The sequence below is a fragment of the Acipenser ruthenus genome, chromosome 28 (assembly GCF_902713425.1).
Source record: "Acipenser ruthenus chromosome 28, fAciRut3.2 maternal haplotype, whole genome shotgun sequence".
Classification (NCBI taxonomy): Eukaryota; Metazoa; Chordata; class Actinopteri; order Acipenseriformes; family Acipenseridae; genus Acipenser; species Acipenser ruthenus.
The window spans coordinates 8182585-8209507 of record NC_081216.1 but is presented as its reverse complement, the minus strand read 5'-3'; the positions used below and the strand labels follow the sequence as shown (position 1 = coordinate 8209507).

The 26923-nt window shown below is 38.1% G+C and overlaps 1 protein-coding gene across 4 annotated transcripts in view; it reads right to left on the bottom strand.

Moving 5' to 3' along the window:
• LOC117434577 (speckle-type POZ protein) overlaps positions 1-26923 on the bottom strand; it is a 165419-nt gene that overhangs the window by 4226 nt on the left and 134270 nt on the right. For all 4 annotated transcript variants that reach the window (XM_034057158.2, XM_059002810.1, XM_034057159.2 and 1 more), the window contains 4 exons: positions 8369-8546; positions 6355-6410; positions 4631-4753; positions 3614-3756 (listed from right to left, as the gene is read on the bottom strand). In XM_034057158.2, coding sequence (XP_033913049.1) covers positions 3614-3756; positions 4631-4753; positions 6355-6410; positions 8369-8546 — 500 coding nt within the window. The remainder of the gene's footprint in view (positions 1-3613; positions 3757-4630; positions 4754-6354; positions 6411-8368; positions 8547-26923) is intronic.

Genomic DNA, 26923 nt, shown 5'->3' with positions numbered 1-26923 from the left:
CTGGCGCAAGCCAACACTGCACATCACCCAGTCAACACCATCCCAGCTGTCAAGCATGGTGGTGGTAGCATCATGTTATGGGGATGCTTCTCTTCAGCAGGGACTGGGAAGCTTGTCAGGTTAGTGGGGAGAATAGATGGTGCAAAGTACAGGTGAATCCTTGAGGAAAACCTGTTTGAGTCAGCTAAGACTCTGAAACTCGGGAGGCAAATCATATTTCAGCAGGACAATGACCAGAAGCACAAAGCCAAAGCCACACTGGAGTGGTTGAACAAGATGATAATTAATGTTCTTGAGTGGCCTAGTCAAAGTCCTGACTTGGATCCAATCAAATTTATGGCGAGACTTGAAGATTGCAGTTCATCGACAATCCCCAAACTTATCAGAACAGGATTTCACCATCCTACTCTGCAAAGCTAGTAGAGACCTATCCAAAAAGACTCATAGCAGTAATTGCTGCAAAAGGTGCTTCTACCAAGTACTGACTTAAGGGGCTGAATACTTATGCAACCAGTAAAGTTCATTTTGTACATTTTCTTTGCAAGTTTTGCTGACATTTAACCTCCTCCTCATATAACAGTGTTCAGTTTAACTACTACAGCTTTAAATAAAAAAAGTTTGTTTGAAAAACTGTGCATACATTATTTGTAATTCAACAAAATGTGACATTATTGGTAGGGGGTGAATACTTCTGCAAACCACACAACAACAAACATATATACACACACACACACACACATATATATATATAGGGTCGCAAAAAAAAATGCAGTTGGTGGGTCACCTTACTAAAATGTATAGGAACCATTGTTCTAATATATATATTTTTATTTTAACCATGTGCAACACGGTCTTGCCCTAAGGCATTAAACTTGTTTTAAATGCATTACAACAAGTAAATTACTTTTTTTGCCTCTGAAAATAGGCATGCAGTGTAGGCTTAACCTTTATCCTGGTTTGTCTCGATATAGTTTCACCATGCACAGCCAGTAATAAGAGATATTGATGGGGTTTGTGGCGTGCTGAAAAGCACATGTTTTACTTACTTAAAGGGATACTTCATGCATAAACTGTTTAATATCCTGTTTAATACAACAACCATTGAGATATCTAGCATCAAGTAACTTCTTCATATTCGGTGGTCCTGAGTGAACACATTTCATTTTGGAATCTATCTTGCATTCATTCAAATCCAATGACAGAAAATGACCGGGCGAATTGTACTGTTACAAATTACAGGACGTTCCTAAGCAGAGCTTGACTTAAGGAATTAACTTGTTTAATTTAGGTTTAAAAATACTTTATTCCATAATAATCCTTCTTATACAGTATAAACAGAACACTCAATGTGTAAACAATCTGCTCTACCCCTTCAGGGCTCCTGGGTTATTCAGCTATACTTATTGTTGGAATAACCTCAGTATCGTATGAACATGCATGATGTATCCACTGAATCACCTGCTCAATATTAGGAGCATATAACAGTGTTGATGCTCTATTGATGCTCCAGCTGAATTCCTTTAGGGAGGTGGTTTTAGAAATGGTTCCTCGGGTTGTGTAGCTGTAATTTCTGTCCCTTCTGCAATTCATATATAGCTGCATTAAAACATTTGTAACATTTAATTTTTTTAAAAAGCTGACTAAACAGTAGCAACTACACTAAGAAACTGCTTCAGTAGTTTTCTGCTTATTAAAACAACCAATATGATGCTTGTTGACTGTACATGACTCGACCCAAGACTACAGCTTGCCCTTTACAGTCTTTTCAAACTAAAACCTTAAATAGGAAACTTCACATAAGACATACTATGGAGCTCAGTAAGTCACACGTGGCTTAAGAGCCATCTGCTGGTCTAGTTAAAAAACAAAAAGGTGACACATCTGGTTCACATCTGGTTAAAAAACGCCAACATCCCCCCACCAGCCATCATCTAAGCAGACACAGGGGTATTCATGCTACTGCCTTGTCTTTCTGTGAGCTGCAATTATAAAATCCATCATTACTGATGGAACAGTGGACTTAATTGACTAACGAGAGCCTGCCTGGTAATAGCATCTGCGCTTAATTGCATCAAGCGAGTGATATGGTAAGCTTTCCCCTCGGGCGAACAAACCAATAACGTTAGTTTTCCCAGGGTGCACAGGAGCCCAACTTCGGAAGGTAGAATTGGTCTCCATTCCGCCCACTTTACAAAGTGACTGCTTATCACATCAGCACCCAGAAGGAGACAGGCAATACAGGCACATGCAGAGTAACACGGCTGCCATATCGTCAGGCGATTACACAGCGAAATGTCTCGAGATATGATTAATTTTTTAACAGCCTCGGGCCAGGTTTAAGAGCAGTCCCACATTCTGCATCACCCTGGGGTTTGGAGAATATTGAAAGATCAATATCCACTCTTTTTCCTTGGCATCCGTTAGGTGTTTCTATATTTGAGAGAAACTGAAATGCTTGGAACAAGCAGGCCCCAGGGGTATTGTCACAACATCAGAATGCCAAGACTGTGGCTCAGAGAGAAAGGGGACGATAGGTCCTGATCCATCTTCCCTCTTACCCCAGACCTTTCACTTAATCAGGAAGCAATCATTACTTCTGGTGTTTGACAGCACCCAGCTGGACACAATGTATAGGACTTTTATTCACAATATTTCAATAGCTCTAAAAGATCAGAGCTATTGTAGTTTTTTAAGTTTTTTTTAAATACATTTTCTTTATTGATTTTAAACACACAGACACAGACACACACACACATATAAATAAAATAAAACTATGTGAGGGCTGATTAGACTGATGCACTAGCCTTCCATCTCTGGCGGCCAATTGAACAAAGCCACGATATAGCACCAAATGAAACTGTCATAACGGAATGTACAATTATTGAGTTGAAGCTAACAAAAAATAGAATTATAAAAGTGCAGGTATTTTTAATTTACTTTTCACAGAGGTTTCCAAACATCAAAGGAACACAGCAGATTTTTTTTTCCCCCTTGTAAAAATTAATTAAGTTTTCAGATCATATTACAGAAAAACCTAATTTTCCCTGACCTCCTTAAAGAGGCAGTCACACTATGGATATCTTCATGGTTCCTTTCAATTCAGTATCGGGACTAGACTGCTAATGATATTCAGGGGGACTGTGAGTAAGGGAGACTTACTGCTGCTAAACCTGCCATTTTATGAAGCTAGGATTTTTTTAATTTAAAAGAATCTGTGGCATTTCTTTTAATGCAAACTTCTGTCCATTGATGATTAAGACGATGTCACCAGATTTGTGTGGTCTTGTGACTTAATATCATCTCTGCTCCAAACTAATACTAATGGTAACATTTTTGGGATTGCAAATGCCAGTCATTCTCTTATCCACATGGAATTCATGTTATTTGGTTTCCAATTTGGTTATTTATTAGATTATTGAAACCTATTTTTTAAGAAGTTTAGGCTCGCCAAGATTCATAGCAACATAGCAAGGACACCTGCATCACCAGTACGAGCCTACCTGCTGACAACTGCATTGTTATGCACGGTTACTGCTATTAAACTAGATCCAAGTCTGATGGATGGTTTTATTATTATTATTACTGAAAAGCCATAACTGTGCGTCCAACTCACTAGTTAATGAAGTCCACCGCTTGGGTCTTCAGCTGGTCTGCACTGTGAAGATCGGCCAGGATTAAAATCTCTGCAGCATTATCCACTGACAGGTTATTGCAGAGTGCGTCCTCACACATCACTTTCAAACGCTCCAGAGCATACTGGGACAGGGGACACAAGAGACAGCGAGTCAGGCATGGGGCTCCTCAAATCGGGAGCAAAAGCAGAAGAATGGAGCAGCTCACAGGTCAGGGCTACAACTATTCACCATATCTGAGTTAAACATAGGTGCAATCAGCTTATCCAATATCAGACAGTTAATAATAATAATAAGGGCAGCAGTGTGGAGTAGAGGTTAGGGTTCTGAACTCTTGACCGGAGGGTCGTGGGTTCAATCCCAGGTGGGGGATACTGCTGCTGTACCCTTGAGCAAGGTACTTTACCTAGATTGCTCCAGTAAAAAACCCAACTGTATAAACGGGTAATTGTATGCAAAAATAATGTGTAAAAAATAATGTAATTGCATGTAAAAATAATGTGATATCTTGTAAAAATTGTAAGTCGCCCTGGATAAGGGCATCTGCTAAGAAATAATAATAATAATAATAATAATAATAATAATAATAATAACAACCAACAATAATGCATTGAAAACACTCTGTTATTCAAAAGCAACTCTCCACCCCCTAAAATACAAATGTGTATGCTAATCACAAGCCCTAAAACACAATTGAAAACACACATTAAGCAAAGTAATATAATACAGCCACTGATTTTTATTCAGTAGATTCCACCATTTCTCATCATGAAACAGAAGTGCTTTAGTCTGGCGATGCACAAGCAAAGCAGGTGTTTTTAAGAAGCCAGCTACATGAGGCTCCAAATAGGGGATCAGGGTGATGAATCCATTAATTAAAATGTTTAATTGAAGCTGCCTAAATAAAAGCTACGGCGATCAATAATCAGTTATTTATCTTATGTCTACGTGTAGGTGTGGTTCATGCTGCGGTACTGGTAGTGAGTTTCACTACTCACCTTGTCCGCAGCTGCCAGCAGGTCATCTGCCATCTTGTCAAGGTTGGGGGCCTTCCCCGTATAGATAAAACACATCATCTCCTTAAAAACCTCAGGCTCCACGTCGTTTATTTCAACACGGTTCTGGAAACAGGAAAAAGACATTCAAATATAGTAATTTGAATAGCCAGGCACTTTTTATTTTTATTAAATACATTTGATCAAAACCAGCTCTCAGACACACCGAACGATGCCAAGGAAAACTGATATTGATCTTTTCACACATACTTTGTTTAATTTTTAAATTGGTAGGATATCCTATTGTGGTTTATTTTAACTTATGTCTGAAATTACATGTGAAGTGTGGCTTTTGGTGTATTTGTATAATGCTGATGACATGCAAAATAGATGTGGACATTAGTGTTGCGTGAGTAAAGCAAAATGTGTGTGATGACCTTTGCTTTCCTAACTCTTGCCTAGCATTGCCTTGACCTTGTAGCTCTGTAGCTTTGCATGTAGCCCGAACTACACCCTTCACTGAGATTTGTGATTAGTAACTGTTTTTTCATAACTGAAGTGTGCAGTTGTGACCTCGGACGGATGATAAAACCCTTGTTTTCGCAGGAGGAGTTTTAGCTTAAAAAAATCACAAACCACAATCAAAGCAGCTCAAATTGGTTCCAAACCACAAACTTCTGCTAAAAGTGACGCACTATAACTTTAGGTAAGCGTCACGGAAAACCTACTAACACACCTCCTGTGAAGGGGGCCATCTCGGTTCGCTGGTGAAAGTCGATTTCCACACCTTCTAGGTGGAGTTCCACCCCAGTGGGCAGGCGTTTGCTGGGTACATTAATGCTTGTAACAGGTCTTTCGTTGCTCGGGTTCCACCTGCCGAGACCTGTAGGTTTATTTGCAGCTCGGGGCTCATATTCCATCCTCTGAGACCTGTGAGTTTACTCACAGTGCCACTGCTGTTGCTATTGTGTCCTGTACTACTTTTTAATGTGTGTGTTCCAGAAAGTTGATTGAACTTACCTAGAGTCTGATTATTATTGGGAAGAAATCAAACTTTACAACCTGTTTTGTTTTGGCGAACTAAATTATAAAGTATGTAGGAACCATTTGTAATAGCAGAAAACAGAGCACATTAGACATTGTACTGTAGACTGCCATACTGAAATAGCTGGTTCATTTGCACAAGAACTAAAGCGCGACCGGTTTGCAAATGTACTGATATTTTTTGATTGGTTTGAAGCAGATCAGGATGTTATGAAAATCTCAGACACCTGCAAATGAGCTTATTTCAAACTGCACCAAAACATGGAAACGAACTATAAGTGAAAGCGTTCAATAGCAGAGCCTACAGTTCAATAACACAGACAAAAATATATTCTAGACAACCGAGACCCTGGAGGAAGACAAACTATTAAGTGCTGGTTACTTGGAGGGAAAAAAGGGCATTTTATTATAACCTTTAAAATAAAAGAAAGCCTTGTCTATTGAGACACTGAGCCCTGCTGTCTTGGTTGACATATTCTTTGACCGGCACAACAGACCTTGGCTTTATATATAAAAGAATTGTAAAGGATTAAACACAAAGGTCTGTTGCGAGAAGCCTCTTTTTTAATATAACTAGGGTCCCCTGCAGCAGTAAACAGACACAGTGTATTAATGTACAAAACACAGCACAGAACAGTAACCCCTCACTAGACAGTAACTCAACAAACCAGAGATATGCTCACCTTTTTACTCTCCTCCATTTCATGCTCAAACATCGCACTGAAGACTGGTGAACGAGCTGGAAAACAAGAGCACAAACTTAGAATTCATGGGACAAACTTGCCCTCCAGAGACTTTGCACCTGCTTAAGTTTTCAAATGACTCTGACTTACAAGATTGTATTTGTCCCATGTCTTTTCTGGCATTGCTCTGATAGCCTGTCAGTCCCTCTGCATGAAACAGGCTCAGCACTGAATGGCAGGGGGTGTTCAAGTCTCATGGTGCCTGTTGGCAGTACCATTGTCCTTCACCTTTTATGAGCACTAAAGTAACCAAAGTGGAAGGTGGAGATAGCTTAAAATGCCTTTTTATTTGTTTCAATCATTCCGAGTGCTTCTGTGTTCTGAATCCATCTGGAATTATTTGAACCTGCAGAATCTTAGTTGCCGCCTTTTGAGTTCATTCAGAAAGTACATGATGCTCCGACCTGATGCTGGCCCTTATGTCTAAATCTTGCAAACAGGCTAATCTTTTTGATATCCTGTACAAATTGAATGCTGTATACTGCAAAAGCCATATCAGCAAAATGAAGTCCTGGTGAGACCACAGCAAATGGGAAAACATCCTCTTTAACTCAGTGGTGTTAAGACCTTTCAATGTGCAATACAGGACTGCAATACACTGTGAAATGTGAGGGTATGGTATTAGATGAGGTTAAGAAATAAGAAGTGAGCGTGTGGTGTGCTGCAGCCAGGGTTAATCACTGTGCACTGTAGTAAAGCTGTGTGCTTGATACACACCATGGGTACCGGCTGCTTCTGATCCCTGCTAGTAGATGCTGGATCTGTCAGCCTGTGCAGAATGTAATTTGTTGTTTTTTTTCTCCCCCAATTTAATTCAATTTCTTTATATATAATGAATCAGGACCTGTCCTGTGATTAAACATTAGTTAACCACTGGACCATTTAATAATCCCAGAATATGAGTTATAAAACAATGATCGGATTGTTTTTAGGTAGTTCTGCTATTAAATTGTATTTCACATGCTGTTGATTTTACTTTTTTATTTTAATTCTTTACACAGTGCCTACACAATTTAGTGATTACATCAATTCTGTATTTACCAAGACAAACCTGTTTTTTTCTTTTTTTTTTTTCCCCCAATGATGCTAGTAATCAAAAGGCCAATGAGCCACTTGGATATTAGATGCATGCACTCCAGGTTTCACTAGAGTGCCTTTGCTGGTGAGCTCCACAGTTTATCTATTAGAGCTAAGGTGTGACTAAATCAAGCTCAAAGTACAACATCTAGAATGGTTCAATCTGCAATACAATGTGAGGCTTATTTAAACTGCATCCCTGGATCATTTCTCTCCTACACTGGAGCCAAATACAACACCTAAAAAACAAGCTGACTATTTGTTTATTTGCTAAATTGGTTGGAGAATCCCCAAAAAACAGGACTACCTGAACACCCACCCCCCAAAAAGATAAAAAGCAGTCTATAAAAAATGTGAGAGCTGAAAGTTCCACAGTAATGTTACAAAAGTGCTTCAGGGACTTTGAATGATATGACTGGTTCTAGTTTTGAGATATTAGAAGGCGGGCTCTGGTCAGAAAACAGAAGTTTAAATCAAAAGGACAGGAGTAATCTCTTCATGCCCCACTATTGCACAGCAATCTGGCAGAAAGCAACCACGCACAGGGGGCTTATGAAGTGCCATAGGGCTCATAGTTTGCTCAAATTAAAGAAATGCTTAGTTAACCGACAGGTCCATTCTGCCTCGGGAAATTCAACGGCATTATTAAGTATTTATTGCAAGCCTATCGGTAAATCTTTCATCTATGTGTAATAAAATATGTAAATTCCTGAAAGTTAACGTAATCAAATCAGAACACATCCCAGGTGTGATGGACTGGTCCAGTTCATGCAGACATGTTCCTGTTTTGCTGGACTGTGTGCGATGATTAAAAGGTTTACAGTTTAACTGGGATTGTCGTGCTCCTGGAATCCCAGTCTAGTCCTCACAACCTCACCTGCGAGTATTGCTTTGTGTGCCTGGAACTCCTGTCCTGCCACGCACAGGGAGCAGTCTGTGAAGCGAGAGTTCTCCCACAATCCCCCTAGCTCATCCGCCAGCCGGCACTCTGGCACCTTCACCATGTTCATGGTGTTCTGTCCCGAGATGTTGACTGAGTCCTGCACCACGCTCACCTGCAACACACAAGGAGGAGAGACACTCAGCACCAGCAGGACTCTCAAACATGGAGGGAAACGGCAAGTTAAAAGAGCAAGTAGCTTTAAATCTACATTGTTATGATGTTTGAAATCAGTCTGAGGGCTATTACTGCTATTACTCAAATTCTGTGTTTTTTTTTTTTGTCTTCATAAAAAAGTCTGAGCCTACGTCATCTTTTCATTTCCTTATTTGTATAAGTTTACTTCAGCTGATCTACAATACACAGCAGTATATGAGATGGCGCTGGTTCTTGACTCTATAAACAGACTTTGGCTGATCTAGCCCATGTTATATATGTCTATGGCAGGCGACTAACTGAACAGCAGCTCCAAAATTACCTTTACATACATACATGCACACACAAAACTTAGTTTAAAGAGCTCTGATGGGCTGAATAGCTTATTCCTGCCATAAAATGTCTTATGATCTTGTAGCTTTGTAGTATTTCTATTTATTTATTTATTTATTTATTTATTTATTTATTTGTATTATTCTTTTTTTGATAACAGAAAAAGCTACGGATTTCACACATCCGTGGACCTATGTCGTCCCCCCCAAGCACGCAGACAAACAGAGTTCCACTGCATATAAAAATAAAAAGAAACAGTATTTGAGTAACTGCAAACAGAGCCACTCAGAATGACTACAGTCATTGTAAAAAAGGTAAGGAGACAGAAAGAGTCTAATTTGAAACTGCTTACTAAATGGGGGGTGCTGTTTTATACCACACCTACTAAGGTAATCTATTTTTTAGCCATCATAGTTGTACAGGTGATCACTTTATTCTTAATCAAGATGTTTTAGTGCATTTTTAATATTTTAGTCTTAATTATTTTAATAAAACACAGCAGTTCCCAAATGGTTCAACTTGTATTGGCACACTGCAATAATGTAAAATGTAATTTACTAAAGCATATTGTTCAACTATCTTGAAGCATATTGTTCAACTATTTTGTTTACATTCAGCAGCTGCGTGACGTGTTTAGTGAGTGCGCCACCAGTAATTTAGGGAGTTGAGAGCTGCGACAGAGTTCATCAAATGTGTTCTTGTTCTTGAATACCTGTTATTAAATACAACAGTTACGTTCAATACCGGATTTGTGTCTTTTATTTAAAGAACTGCATACATTGGAGGGATGTATTAAAATGGGTGTGTGTTTGGACGGATGTAGGATTCGGTTCACCGAATCCTAAGTATTCGGCCGAATCCGAACCCTCCTCAATCTGAAATCCTGGATTCGGTGCATCCCTATTTGAAATGCGTTATTGTTTTAAGTTGAATCCTCTAGTCTGACCATCACAGGTCACATATTTTTTAGTAGAGAGCTGTTCCCAATATCCTCAGATTGAAAGTGTTTGACAGACAGCAGTCTGAGTGATAAACTAGTCTTCATATCAACCTGGTCACATTTCAATCACCTGCCTACCTCTCTGCACCAATTACCTAAAATATGAATTACTGAATCGATTAACATCCCTGAAGTCACCTTTCAGTACCCTCTGAAGTCTATGACACGTCTCATTAAAGCTGTGATCAGGGCAACCGGCAGCCCAACCCAATACGGTCCACCCAAGTGACCAGCATTTCACAGGTCATTGTACAAATGCAATAAAAGATATATGTAAGATCACTGTTTGGGCCATGTAAAAAACTTAAGTTTTTCATCAAATTGTATGTACTCCAGATGGGTTCTCAATTCAAGCTGCAAATTATATAAATTTTAAATTAATCAATGTTGTTGTTTTCCTTTTCTTTTAATTAATTCGAAATGTCATTTAAATCATTTAGATCCGATTAAATAATTGTCCAAAATGTTCTCGGTGAAGGGGATTAACCTGAACCCCCCCTTATCCACAGCACATAGTGTGGAGCAGCATTCCAGTTGATGAAACTTGGGACCTATGCAATATTGTCTTAATAAAGTAGCCAGGCATTTCTTTTCTTTATAAAACACGAATTACCAAAGTGTAGCTCAAGTAATTTTTACAACTGGGCGTGGGACTAAAACAGATGCTGATTTTACTAACAGGCGGATTTCGCAGGAGAAAAAAAGCTTACATCCAAAAAACAGAGACAGACGCAGAGACCAACACTGCCAGAGCCGAGGTTCCAAATCTCCTGACTTGCACCTGTACTTGTAAATGTTCTGTCTCTCTTTCTGTGTGAATGTAATTGACTTAAATCAAGTGTAATCTGTATAGCAGCTGTTTACCTGCTGCTGCACAATCTCCCTCCAGACTTGCCAGAATACCAGATGAGCCGCTTTCAGAAAGCCTGTCCTGATTTAAGAGTTTTTTAATTAAAAACATAATAAATGCAAGCGTGTTTGCTGCCGAATGCACGCCTGCCTGTCTGCAAACATGTACAGATCCAGATATGCATGACTTGTGAATAAGCCGGGTCAGCACTTTCTGTTCCATCTGTAAATTTGCATGCATTCGTCAGTAAATAAATCCAGCCAGTTCATCACTTGTAACGGCAAGCTGTTTTTAACAATGAAGAGCTGGGTGACATTCTCAAAATGTCAACCCATGACCACAATGAGGAGGGGTGGCTCTCTCCGTGTATGAATGACTTTTTGTCAAATGTGATGCCCACTTCTGTGTTTGTACATGAACATAACATAATATAACACAGTTAAATGATTTTTTGTTTTGATTTGTATGCACCTAATTAGGCAAAAGCATGCATCTTATATTCACAACACTTACAATTCACAGAAAAACCTGGACCAGCTAAAACCTGTATGCAACTGGATGCGAGGAGGTCACAGGATCCCTCATTTTAAGGCAAAACACACACACACACACATTGTAACTATGTAGCAAGACACTATTTGTTATGTTCCTTTAAGGAAGGAGCGAGTGTTGTAGCTCTGATGATGTACAGGTTGCCATGTATACTAGGATGCAGATTCTAACAGTTACCAGTGCAGTCTAGTCCAGTAGCTTGAGTGCTTATAGTTACTCTGGGGCAGTGGCTTGTTTGCCTGCTTCAGAATAAAGTATTGACAAGTGGAATACTGTAAACCTGAAGTTATCGGTTGAGAGCTGTAACCTGCAAGTGAATAAAGAACATACTTACATTCAGATGTCCGAGGCACACACCATCTCAAATTCCTGAATCAAGACGTTGGCATACATATTATAATACCCTAAATCAGTGGTGCAAAACTCTAGTGCTCGAGATCAATCCAGTCTCCGCTTAATTCCAGGATCTTAATTCCCAGGCCCTTCTAATGACAAACTGGAGACAAAAACCTGGTATTTTGCTAGTTTTTTTTTTATTACTGCTCTGACAGCAGGTCAAACAATCTTCTAATCTAAATTACACTACTAACATATTAAAGTTAATTAAATAAATACAAAACCAAGTTCCACTTTCCTGGTCCAATCACATGCTGCACAATTCCCAGCTAAAACAAAAGTATAACGATTTGCAATGATTTTATATCACCAAATTATATGTAAAACTGTATTAAAAATACCCCAGAAGGATAGGTTGTGAAAACTGTACTTTACCCCACCGAATTAACTATAAAAGCAAAGTATGTTACACAGTAGTTAAAGTTACACATTTGTTCTTGTGTGTAGTCCGGGCAGACCCAGTTCATAAAGTAGACTATGTTTTTTTAAATCCCTGCCATTGTTGTTTCTTCGCAATAAACCAAGTGGCAAAAGACATTTTCATAAAGTAATAGCATTACTGAGGTTTACTTATGCCTTTTTAGCTGTACATGCTAGTGAAAGCTGTTACATCTAACTTAAATAAACTCTTCAAATAAAATAAATGTGGAAAAGAAAGCGTTGTGCAGAAGGAAAAACTAACCATTTTGATATTTTTTTTTCAAAACATTGATCACTATAAGTAACATTCAACTTGCAAGTTGGGCCAGTGTTTGGAAAGTGTGAAGCAGTTTCAAGTGACATACCTGCATCTGTATCCCCCGATTCTGACTTGCTTACCAAATATGAAGCTGCATTTTGTTGATCCTGTTTTTATATATGTGTGGTAATCCCACACATCAGGCAGAGCTGTTTTTTCACTCGCCATTATAGAACTGTCTGCAAATTCTGGCTAGGTGGTAAATCAGTGCAAGGCAAAAAAAATGATGGGATACGTATTTCTAATTTTTAGCAACTATGTAATTTATGGCGGAATTCATATGGAGTAATGTTCGCTTGAATATTCTGATATTTTTCCCAGCGCTAAAGAAAATAATATTATTCAATACCCCTACTTTCACACAGCACTGTCTCTGGCTGATTAACCAATGAGCACCAACACAAAGTTAAATGGGATATATGTGACAAATGCCAAAGTGAAATCTGATCAGAAAAAAAAAAACCTAATCAACATGCAGTGATTATAGTGACGTTAATGCTGGCCAACTGCAGCTAACAGCAACAGAAGCAGTGTGAGGAATCCGAACACAAGCAGCATCCAGGAGTGCATCACTATCCTAAACAGAAGCAGCTAAACTAAAGGATGTCTTACATACTCAAAGATCAATAAGGTTGCAACTATGCGGTTTACTGCTAGTTTTGGACTGTTGCAACTGCTTTATTCCTCTGTGAAAACTTGCCTTTGCCTCCAAGTAGAGTCTAGTGTTTCAAAACAAGCAGTACCCTGCTGATCTAACCTTTTAATCTGCAGTACCATCTGATGGCTTTGACAGCTAGCCATGAACGTCTACCTTTTAAAAGCTCAAAAAATCAGCCCCAAAACACAAACTCAACTCCAGCAGCATAAATCACAGCCCAGGATGTGCAGAACTGGAGCAGTGGCTGGGCCATCAGTCTTCTTTTCTGACAGGAATTAATCACTCACTCATTAGCAGCTGTGATAACCACTCCATCAGCACAAGCATAAAGGGGGGAGAGCCAGTGGGCTGGAATCTCTGCTGAGAATTATTAGCAACATTGACAAGTGTGTGTGTGTGTGGGGGGGGGGGGGGGGATGTCGGGGCAGGTAAAGCGTTGGACTAAAAGTCTGCTGAAGCAGGATGCCTTGGCTGATTGATTGATTGATTTATTTTTTTTGCAGTGGAGAAAGGCATTAGGCATTCAGCACCACACAGTTCAAATCCCTGCCACTACGCCCAGAAACACAATTAAAAACCTCACAGAGAGGGTGATAGCTAGGATTCTTGGCCCACGCGGAGAATATATTCTCCAAGGGGAGTTCTAAGCAAAGGAACACATCTTTGATGAATATTACACCCAGTTTTTCTGTGTGTTTTTTTACATTGATTTCAAAGTGGTTTTGTCAGCAATAGACCCTGGAGATCAGCTGCTGTCTTTCAATGCAATGCTAGTTCCATGTTATCCACGACTGAAACCACACTCACAGGAATTCCTGATTCATCAATATGATGCTTCTATCTATGGTATTTTTCATTTGTCACCTTTCTGGTTGGTGGATTTATTCTGCTTATTTGTACTTGGTTAATTAAATTAACACAAAATAGTACACTTCACATTTCAGTGCATCACAATTATTATTATTTTTTACATAAACAAAGCATCACCCAGAGCCTAACATTAGGGGAAAGTCATCTCTGATTACATGCTTTGTTAAAGTAACATTGATATGTGAAAAGATCTGTGATACGGCCAAAGGTTAATTTTTAGAAGACAACACCTGTAGAATTTTATTGAGAGAATCATAAAGCCTTTTTCCATCTTTTAGCTTGGTAAAACTTAAGTGAATAAGAAAATAGCTGAAACGCTATGAAAAACGGTTTAAGTCAACTTTTAAGCTGGCTCGCAGTGGTGAGGTGTGGTGACGTCACGGACCAGGAAGTAACTGAATCAAAACAATGGATGGGCGGGTGAAGCTGAATGCAATGGCACTCGGCTTATTTATTAACAAACAAAACAAAACAAAACAAAACAAAACATTTAAACAAACAACAAAACACAAAACAAAAAGGCACGATGGCCAAACAAATAGAAACAAGTATATTTTTTAAATATAGCAATTGTTCTTTATCTCCTCGCTCGCTCGCTCTCTCTCTCTCCACTCTCCCGTATTCTCCTCTCTACACTCCCACCTCCAGTACGGAAAGCTGCAGGTTCTTATACTCTGGCCGAGGGGTTAACTAGCTGTTAATTATCTTATTAACCCTTGGCCACAGTCTGCACGCATTTGGTAAGGATGCATGACTGTCAGCTAGTTAAATAATCAGTAGCTGATCAGTCATGCATCCTCACAAGGTTTTAAATATAAATAATAAAAGATGCTGCGCTTTTATCCGCGCCGCAAACAAATACAAATAATAATAAATAAATACATAGGGGCGGGACACTCCGCCACACAAGCTCACTCGCTAGAGGTGGTTTAATTTTTTACTTGCAAATGGCGGAGAAAACAAGGCACACTTGGAGCAAAGGAGAAACAATTATTTTTTAAATTACTTAACAAAAAATGATGTTGCCTCTGCACTTGACGGCAAACGACAACGTAATGCAACAATATTTCAAAACATACAAAATTACATGGCAGCGCAAGGTATTTTAAAACCTTGGGAGGTGCTGAGATATAAATGGAAAGCAATGAAGCAGCGTTATTTGGCTGAACGGCGTACTTTAGGACAAAGTGGAGCTGGTGCAGTGAAAGAATTTCAGTGGTACAATGAAATGGCCATGCTTCTTCGAAACGGACCCATTGTTGTTGCCAGTGCCTCGGTGATTGACAGTCTTGATGGTAAGTGTCTTAATGCTACGATAATTGTACATGAGTTTAGTATATGGTGGTCTATATTGAAGTATTTGTTTGTATTTTTTTTTTTTTGTATATTCATTTTAAACCAAGACCAGACATGGTGCTGCAATAAAATACGTCGGAATGGTAGACTGCAGTTAATCAAGCAATCGAGAAGGCTTCATGTGCTGATTCATGTTTTGTTTTTCTTCAGTCAAACAGTTGTGTGCTTATAATATTACAATATATTTAAGATATATTATTATTTGTTTATTTAGCAGACACCTTTATCCAATGCGACTTAGAGACTAGGGTGTGTGAACTATGCATCAGCTGCAGAGTCACTTAGAACTACGTCTCACCTGAAAGACGGAGCGCAAGGAGGTTAAGTGACTTGCTCAGGGTCACACAACGAGTCAGTGGCTGAGGTGGGATTTGAACCAGGGACTTCCTGGTTACAAGCCCTTTTCTTTAACCACTGGACCACAGAGCCTCCTATATATACCAATATACTGTATTATATATATAAAAAAAGTTTTACTTGTGCATTTTAGGAACTAAATTGTAAAATAGCTATAGAAATGACTATTAAAGAACAAGATGTAATGTCCAGTTACGTCTTAAATTATCATTTTGTTTGTAATTCTGAATTTCAGATGATCCAGAAGAATCAGATTTGGGAACACCTGAAACTGAACACTCTGAAACTGAAGATTCTGCCAAGCAAATAAATAATAATAATAATAATAATAATAATAATAATAATAATGTTCAAATACATTTTTTGTGCAATGAGAGCTTGTTTTGTGACCTCCCTCCTTGTTTCCCCAGATTTTTCTGTTCACACCCCCTACACTCGAAGTGCAGAGGCTGCAGATAAAGTCTTTGAAGACAGCGATCTGTCCACACATTTAAAATCGGACAATACAGACTGAAACACCTCTGTCAATATCTGCCACATTAAGTGGCACTGCAAGCCAGGGGGTTAGCACTAGGCTAGGCAATGGTGGTAAAGTTTAGAGGCTCCCACTAAAAAAAGCGTGATAGTGCAACCCAAGGAATGTTTAGGCAGTTGCAAGATATGCACAGGGAAATTATGAAAAAACAAAATAAACAAGAAGAGAATGATCAAAAAGGCCCTTGACTCTATTGTGTCAGCCATTAATAGAGCAGTAGACTGCTTTGAAAGATGTGCCAATGCTGCTGAAAGTCAGGCCTCTGCAACAGATCAAACACTTGGCCAAAATAACATCCTAAATACTGGTGTGCAGCATGGCCCCTACCACAGTTTTCATTATGGGCATAACCAGGCAGTACACCAGCTTCTCACTCGGTATATCCATCACTCACAAATCTTGGCCACCCCTGGCTTGGCGCCCCAAGAAATCAGGCTGTCTGCTGAGACACCTTGCAGTGTTACCCAGTCTTTTGCTGCACTACTGAATAACACTGAATAGCAAATGTAATGCTGAGACCAAGACAGATATGTGTGAAAATTGTGCTGCACTAAACTGCAGGCTGATCCAACAAACCAGTGGCACTTGTTCCCTACTTAACTCAAGCAGCTGGTACTTTAATACAAGACAGCCACATAACCCCCCCTCCCCCTTTGTTTTACAAACCAACATTAGGTGGGCCAAGATTAGTAAAATAAATTCTCTCCTTGGTAAATTCTTCTCTGTGCATTCTTTGTAAAGTAACCAGGAGTTGATAGCTGCTAGGAACAATACATTGTAAAACACCTGAAAAGGCCACCGTCGCACCGCACATAAACGCGCAGCCCCATATGTGTAACATGAAGAAAATTACATTTTAAAACCAAAAACCACCAAAATGACTGCCGCGGAACTTCTAGTGTTAAACTAGTGGAAAAGTATGTGAAAACAATGCTGCAGGTTTTAGACCTTTAACTTTGTAAATACCTTTTATGCATGCAACACTTATTTACATCATTTATACTCACTGCAGGTTCAGTTTCACCTGCAAGAAGTCCCGCAAAGCATCACAGATACGTCAGGCCTCTGTACTGGGTTGTCCTTCATATGTCTGCACTGGCTGGACGCGCTCCCTAGCTTCTTCGCTTACGCTAGACACCCACTCTTGCTCGAAGCCCAATTCACAGATGTTGTGAAGCACACAGCAGGCTGTAGTAACTGTTGGCATAAATTCATGGTGCACCTCACAGTGCTTCCCCAAAATCCCCCCCCCCCCCCCCCGACCTTTACCCTTGTTAAAGGCTTCTTCCTGTTGACTGAGTTCTGGTCCAGGGAATGCCTTCACGATCCACTCTAGAAGTGGGTAATCTAGATCTCCAGCTAACATAGGGAACTCTCACCTCTCCTCACCTATTCAATCTCAGCTACTGTTTGGGGATAGTGCTCTGGATACTTGTACAGCTGAGACATCTTGAGTACTGCTGCATCATGAGAACTGCCTGGAACTCCAACAGAAATGTATTGGAAAATTCATTTGTCATCAACTACAGCTTGGAGGATTATGGAGGGCTAGTGCTTGTGTGTGAAGTGTTGTTGCACTTCTACCTCCCACCACTTCTGAGTGCGGTAGTACTGCCATGTGTCAGGTGGAGACTGGCACGGTATACCCAACATCTGCATGGACATCTCCAGCTTCTGGAGGGCTAGTCTTTGCCGCCACCTTCTCCGTTGAATCATTTTCATGGTGGAGACAAGTTGAGCCAGCAAAAGCAGTAGTAATCTTCCAAACAAAAGTGTTCTTTGCAGTGGTGTGTTTTCCCTTCGGGGATCCATTTACATGACTTGCTTTCAAATACGCATACTCCAAAACCTCTTTATATATATATATATATACAGACGTGCTCAAATTTGTTGGTACCCTTACAGCTCATTGAAATAATGCTTCATTCCTCCTGAAAAGTGATGAAATTAAAAGCTATTTTATCATGTATACTTGCATGCCTTTGGTATGTCATAGAATAAAGCAAAGAAGCTGTGAAAAGAGATGAATTATTGCTTATTCTACAAAGATATTCTAAAATGGCCTGGACACATTTGTTGGTACCCCTTAGAAAAGATAATAAATAATTGGATTATAGAGATATTTCAAACTAATTAGTTTCTTTAATTAGTATCACACATGTCTCCAATCTTGTAATCAGTCATTCTGCCTATTTAAATGGAGAAAAGTAGTCACTGTGCTGTTTGGTATCATTGTGTGCACCACACTGAACATGGACCTGAGAAAGCAAAGGAGAGAGTTGTCTGAGGAGATCAGAAAGAAAATAATAGACAAGCATGGTAAAGGTAAAGGCTACAAGACCATCTCCAAGCAGCTTGATGTTCCTGTGACAACAGTTGCAAATATTATTAAGAAGTTAAGGTCCATGGAACTATAGCCAACCTCCCTGGGCGCGGCCGCAAGAGGAAAATCGCCCCCAGAGTGAACAGAAGGATAGTGCGAATGGTAGAAAAAGAATCTAGGATAACTGCCAAAGAGATACAAGCTGAACTCCAAGGTGAAGGTACGTCAGTTTCTGATCGCACCATCCGTCGCTTTTTGAGCGAAAGTGGGCTCCATGGAAGAAAACCCAGGAGGACTCCACTTTTGAAAGAAAAACATAAAAAAGCCAGACTGGAATTTGCTCAAATGCATATTGACAAGCCACAATCCTTCTGGGAAAATGTCCTTTGGACAGATGAGTCAAAACTGGAGCTTTTTGGCAAGTCACATCAGCTCTATGTTCACAGACGAAAAAATGAAGCTTTCAAAGAAAAGAACACCATACCTACAGTGAAACATGGAGGAGGCTCGGTTATGTTTTGGGGCTGCTTTGCTGCGCCTGGCACAGGGTGCCTTGAATCTGTGCAGGGCACAATGAAATCTAGACTATCAAGTCTTTCTGGAGCGAAACGTACTGCCCAGTGTCATAAAGCTCTGTCTCAGTCGCAGGTCATGGGTCCTCCAACAGGATAATGACCCAAAACACACAGCTAAAAGCACCCAAGAATAGATAAGAACAAAACATTGGACTATTCTGAAGTGGCCTTCTATGAGTCCGGATCTGAATCCTATCGAACATCTATGGAAAGAGCTGAAACTTGCAGTCTGGAGAAGGCACCCATCAAACCTGACACAGCTGGAGCAGTTTGCTCAGGAAGAGTGGGCCAAACTACCTGTTAACAGGTGCAGAAGTCTCATTGAGAGCTACAGAAAACGTTTGATTGCAGTGATTGCCTATAAAGGTTGTGCAACAAAATATTAGGTTAGCGGTCCCATCATTTTTGTCCATGCCATTTTCATTTGTTTTCTTATTTACAATATTATGTAGAATAAAAAATCAAAAGCAAATTCTGATTTCTATTAAATATGGAATAAACAATGGTGGATGCCAATTACTTTTGTCAGTTTCAAGTTATTTCAGAGAAAATTGTGCATTCTTCGTTTTTTGTGGAGGGGTACCAACAAATTTGAGCATGTCTGTATATATATATATATATTATATATATATATATATATATATATATATATATATATATATATATATATATATATATATATATATATATATAATTGTGTCAGCAAAATTGTTTTTCAATAAATAAACGCGGTGGAACATTTCTAATATAATGTCAACAAAGTATCTGTAAGGAAATGTTATCATTATTATTATTATTATTATTATTATTATTATGATGATTATGTAACTTGATCAAGTTTCATTTCCATTTTTTAAGGTGCTTGCTCGGTAGAATGTACACTCGCTAGACTAGCGAGCGAGTTAAAAAAAAACTATGGAAAATCATCTAGCGAATATATTTTAGTTGGCAGAAAACGTTGCGACATATGCAACTTGGGTATGACATCACGACATGTCACAGGGAATTCGCTTTGACTCGCTAGAATTTGCAGTGGATGGAAAACCATTTTTCACCCTTATGTCGCTACTATTTTATTTTGTCTTATATTTTATTAGTTTTTTTTTTTTTTTTTTAAATAACAATAACAGGATTTTCAACTCCTACAAATACATAACATTATGTAAAATTACTACTGGTTAATGTATTAACCACACGGCCAAGCATTAATAAATATACACATGCAGTGATCTCTAGTCTATCGATAATAAATAAGCAGTTACTTCATGCCATTGATTAGAAAACTCTGAAAATTTTATCCAGACAGAAAAACTGAATTCTCAAGTGTTAGGGCTCCTAATACCAAATTTTGCCACAGTAACAGAGTCGTAGGTTCAGTATCCTTCCAACTACAAAGGATAGCTTTTTTAGCAAGAATGAATAGACCAAGAAGTAATTTGCGTTCTACAAAAGAAAGATCAGAGGTATTCCAAGTATTGCTAGTTTAGGAGACATTTTTATATTGGCATTAAATATATTATTTACATTAAAGAATATATATTTCCAAAATACTGAAACTTTTGTGCAATACCAAATTAAATGTAATATATCAGAGTTATCTTTGCCACATCTCCAGCATGAAGAATTACCTGACAGCTTACAATTATATAACTTGGATGGTGTAAAGTAAACGTTATGCAGTATTTTATATTGAATTGAACACAATTTAGCATTTTCTGAGGATAATTTGACATTTTTATTGATCAATCTCCACGTATTATTGCTGAACTGTTTTCAAAACACTTTCCCAGTAAGCTTTTAAAAGAGCCAAAGGCAATTTGACTATCTTGAAACAATTTATATAATTTTGAAACAAATCTCTGTGCATTCTTAGAATCAGATAAAAACTGTTCCAATTTGGTAATTTGTGGACGACAAGGTTTCCTTTTATCTTTCCTTTTAAGTAAGGCGTTTTTATGAATATCAAGTACTGCTAACAGTTGCCTAATATTATCTACAGCAAATCTATTTTTTATAGACCCTTTCTGATCAAGACAATTACCTTACCGATACATTTGGTTAATCGGTTGGTAAGAATTCTTGCTAGAACCTTACAAATCGGTTTGCAATAAGGAAATTGGCCTGTAACTTTGACATTCTTTTGGATCCTTACTAGGTTTAAGAAGTAATGATATAATTGCAGTATTCATTGTAGGTGGAAGCTTACCTTCCAGGAAAGATGAGTTTTTAGAAAAACAGGTGTGACCAGTTCCTTAAATGTTTTACAAACTCTGAAGTGTATCCATCTTTGCCTTGAGATTTGTTAGAAGGGAGGGAGTAATGGTTGTGATTATTTCTGACAAATTAATTGGTGAATCAAGCATATTTTTATCTTCTTCAGTTAAGGATCTACTTTTATTTTATCTAGGAATATCTGTATGCTTTTAACCTCTTTCTTGGATTCTAAGGTGTATATTTCTTGTAAATTCTCTATTGTGCTATTAATTTGTTTTGGGTCCGCAGTAATTTCACCTGTAGGAAGCTTAAGTGAAGAGATGATCTTGGATTCTTCCAATAGTTTCAATGAATATGCAAGTAGCTTGCCAGATTTTACACCATTAACATATACCTTGCTTTTAATTGTTTTAAGAAGGAAGACTTCTTCATCAGTTAGAAGATTATTCAATTGGAATTTTAATTGTATAAGTGTAGAATATTATGTAGAACTAGGTTCTCTTATAAATAAACATTCGGCTTGTTTAATTGAATCTTTCATCTGTTTAATCTTACCTATGTGTTCTTTCTTTTTCACTGATGTAAAAGATATAATGTTGCCTCTAATACAACATTTAAGGGTATCTCTAATGATCCCTTGAGATACTTCACCATTACTATTTAATTCTAAGAATTATTTAACATGTTTATCTATATTTTCAACAAAATTCGGATCATTAACAAGAGAATTACTAAATCGTCATCTACTAGGTTTTTAAATTGGTTTGTCAGTAAGGATAATGTAACAGGCATGGTCTGAAATCTCAATGGTTTCAATGGTGGCATCACACATGTATTGTAAAAGAGAATGGTTAGCAAACAGATAGTCAATTCTAGCAAAGGATTTGTGCACAGCAGAGAATAATGTAAAGTCTTTACCAGTTGGGTTAAAAACTCCCTAAACATCAAGTAAATTAAGCTCTTCAACCAGGTTATTTATTATTTGAGTTGATTTACTAAAAATCTGTGGTCTTTTTGAAGTTCTATCACGTTCTAAAGTTATTTATCACTGCATTGAAGTCAGCACCCAGTATCAAAGGAAGATCAATCCAATCACTTAATGAGTTAATAATGAAATTAAAGAACCAAGTCTGTTATGTTTGGGGCATAAACTAGCTAGCTATGACTAACTCTTTACCTCCACACTCAGCACGAATTGCTAAAAATCTACCTTCTTTATCTTGTTTAAGATCAAGTACTCTAATATTAAGTTTTTCATTAATTAAAATAAGAACCCCTCTTGTCAAAGAAGTGTTTGAGGAGTGTAGTGCTGTACCCACCCACCTTTTTTGTAATTTAATTACTTATGATTCGATTCAGAGATTAATATAACAATATAAACTTGTTAAGGCCATATAAAATACAATGTTATTAAAAAGATAATTGCTGAACGGTTGTAATAATTTAATCTAACTTGAAGAAACTGTATTTGTTAACTTTGTGCCAATCAAAAGGAGATCAATTGTGTTAGTAGGAGATGACAAAAAAAAACAGGACTGAACAGACAGAACATAACGAAACGAGACAGTGAATGTGAAAAAGAAATGTAAAAGGATACAATATACAGAAAAATCTGAACATCGCTGATTGGTCGTGACATCTTATTCAAAACGAGTCCCAACAGAGGATTAAAGTAGAGAAAAAAATAAATCGCTCAGTAATTCCAAAAGATAAAAACTGCAAATGTAGTCTGTACCTAACCAATCAACATCAGCAAAGCATAGTATAGACAGATAACTAACATGATAAACTATAAACTAGGCTTAGGGCCCTAACGTTAAGATACAAGAATACACCTTTCTTCTAATCTTCAATCAGAAACGCTAAAATAGATCAAATAAATAAACTGGAAAACATACAGCGTTTTACTATATGTTAGGTAGGTACTATATGTAATGTATAAATATGCATATTGAGCTGCTATAGATTTGTATAAGTAAATGACACTATTAAAATCCATATAGTTAGCCAATTTCCCCCCAGATAAATAAATACATTTATAAGCTAAATAAATACATAACTATAAGATAGACATTTATGGTAGATATGTATGTAATATATAAAATATGCATTTTGAACTACTGTAGATTTACAAAAATAAATAAATGTCATTATCAAGTTAATATATTTAGCCATTTTCCCCCATATAAATAAATACATAAATAAATAGATAGATAGATGAGCTAAATAAATAAAATCTATAACAATAAGTTGAACCATTTACAAGGATATCACCCAACGTATAAACGCTATGGTATATCTTAAATAGCACGTCAGCTGCAGGTGTTACCTTCCATTTGAGCATTCCCATTTTCAAATTACAAGGTTCTAACACATTTTTCCAGAATGTTCAAGTCAATTTGGTGTAATGTAAGTTAGCTATTTATTGCTCAATTTCCTGGTCCTTCACAATCAAGTCAAAGTTGACACAGAGACAGTATTTCACCTCTTCAAAGGTTTTCAGTAGAACAGTGCTGTTTTTGTCTGTCACTTTGGCCCTGTCCACACTATGCCTTTAAACCGTATTAGTTGTATTTAAGCCGGCTTAAAAGTGCTAAATACGGTTTGCGTCCACACTACGCAGCACTTAATACCGTACTCGAGACCACCACAGGGGGGAATTAATTAGATCGCATCAGGTAGTGCGGTTTATTATTATTATTATTTATTTCTTAGCAGACGCCCTTATCCAGGGCGACTTACAATTGTTACAAGATATCACATTATTTTTACATACAATTACCCATTTATACAGTTGGGTTTTTACTGGAGAAATCTAGGTAAAGTACCTTGCTCAAGGGTACAACAGCAGTGTCCCCACCAGGGACTGAACCTACGACCCTCCGGTCAAGAGTCCAGAGCCCTAACCACTACTCCACACTGCTGCCCTCTGTATCAGAAGTGTGGACGCTGTAATACCAAACTACATTTTTTTGTGTATCCTCCAATATCCCAAAATGCTTTGTGGTATGTTTGGCGAAATACTCAGAGCAGGCGCCTGAAGGACTTGCTATCAGTGTACACTACACACTAGGTATTCATTTTTATGCTTCAAAAAATCTGTCAGGATATCTCTGTTAAACTAGTGGGGAAAATAACACAACGTTAAATTAGGTGACTGCAAAAATGAAATGCATGTTAAAAGTTGGATGAACAAATCACGTAATTTGTCAGCTCTGTTTGAAATAAAATTAAGAGGACCAGAATTAGGCTCAGGCAAGATATGAAGGTAAAAACAAAGATGGTTTTGTAATTAACAGCTTTTTCTGAGTTTAATTATAAAACAGAATCAGCTCAATTTGTTTAAAGGGACTTCACCTGATTAAAAATAAACCCCGAAAACGTCAAGCCCTACTTGTGTGTGTGTTCGGATTTACTTTTTCCACAATACTTGTTATATTTCTTTTTAGCAATATGGACCTCTGTTAATATGGGGCATAACACATTCTTTTAAAATAAAATACAGTGCATGGTGGGATACTATCGTATTAATTTCCACGGTTCGTTGCACTGCTGGGAATTGTAACTGAACTATTCTAATGGTGTGTGGACGCATTAAGCCTGATTAAACATGAAACGGTACTTCAGTGTGGACGCTTTGAGCTGGATTAATTAGAACAGTTTCGAGTACGGTTCTCGAGATCGGTTAGGTAGTGTGGACAGGGCCTTTCAGTGTTGCAGGATATAGCAGACCGTATCAAACTCCTTTTTCTTTTAGGAACCTCCTTGCTGGTGTGAGTTTTGAGCGTTTCATCTGAAGCTCAGCCGAGTAGTCCTGAAAAACAGAAAATCTGTATCCATTGTACGTAGAATCTGGACTGCAGTATTTTTTTGTTGGTCTGGAAAACGCAAAAGCCTGACAATTGAGCGTGGTCTTCCTCCATCTCTAGGTTTAGGCAAGAATGCTCTGTGCGCTCTTTCAATTTCAAGAGGTCTTCCAGTTTCCACATTTTCCTTCCCGTACAAGTCTCAAATAGATTCTTAGATTAGATGATTCAGGAACACCGACTATGCGCAAATTATTCCTCCTGTTTATTTTCTTGGTCTTGTAGTTTCACATTTGTCTTTTGTTGCTCCGTTTGTAAATTGTCAACATTTTTTTCCATTGATATTATTTTATCTTCCAGACCTGAAATGCAAGTTACAGCTTCAGCAGTTTGTTTTTCGACAGCATCAACCCGTTCATGAAATTTTAGTTGACTCTAAAATGCAGCCAACTCCTGCATTGTGCTTTAATATTCTGAGAAGAGAGAGCCGGTGCCATCTTGTGTCAGAGAGTCAGGTTTAAATGATTTTTTTTTTTAGCAGATTTTTCAGTTCTTGCACCCAGAACTGGTTTCATGTTGTTCCCTGCCATCTCAGTGGTTTTAAAAAGATAAGATAACTTATGCTGAGCACTTTATAGGATTTTAAATTAAATATGAAAGACCGCTTACTCCTGATGCATCACATGACCCCTCTATTTTTGTAGCAATTTTACCGAGTGACTTATAAACTTGCTCGATAAATGGATGGAAAGGGGGCTATAGAATACAGCTTTGCACCATTTGTAAAGACACTGTCTCAAAGAGCGATCATTGATGTGGCCTATAGGGTTAAATACCAGCAACAGTACGTGTTTAGAAAACCATACAACCAAAGAAATTAAAAATCAACTTAACAAACAAAAGAAATGACACAAAGTTAATTTAATGTCTCATTGGGACTTTGTAAGATCAATTATAAAAATGTACAACATATGTGTTTGCAATTGCAAATAAAATCTCTGAAACACATGCTTGCCTTTGCTTGTTCTAACTGTTCTTATGTTGTGAGTGCTGCAGGACTCTGACATGTTGAGCAGCCGGGCTTCCACGCTGCATGCAGAATGATGATGCAGTGCGACTGAAACCTGGAAGGCTTCATTGAAAGTCAGCATCAAGATTTTTCTTTCGTTCCTAAAACCTGTGTGGTTGAACTGTCATCAAAACACCTAGTTTTTATATAACCGACGACACTTATGAAATCAGCCAGTGAGTGTCAAGCCCCAAATCTGATTCTTTTAAATGTTTGCGCTGCAACTAGGCAGAGACTGAATGCTTTCCAATGGGCCATTTCAGCCTTTGGGAGGTGACGCTGTTTTCACATCAAGCTGTGAAACAGAGGTCAATCCAACTTGTTCATCTAGTTCGGCTGGTGGTCAGTCGAGGTTTGGGTAACAGATTGCATTCTGCACATGTTCAGAGGTCAACTCTGAACCACATTGCAAAATAATATTCCAGAAGGATTCTTTGAAGGACAAGCGCAGACTCTTGCACATTGCTGATTAGGGGCTGCACAGACAAGATAAAAAGGCAAAGGTAAAAGTGTCTTGTCAATCAGGGGAGCAGAATTCAGGTAATAAAAGCACAATTTGAAAGTGACTTCACTAAGATAAATGATATTTCATGCCTGTACCAAGTTTTTCTGTAACACATCCAGTTTCATACAGACACCTCAAATCCTGACTATTTCACATTTAAAACATTAATAGATTTTCCAATTCAACCAAAAAACTGTG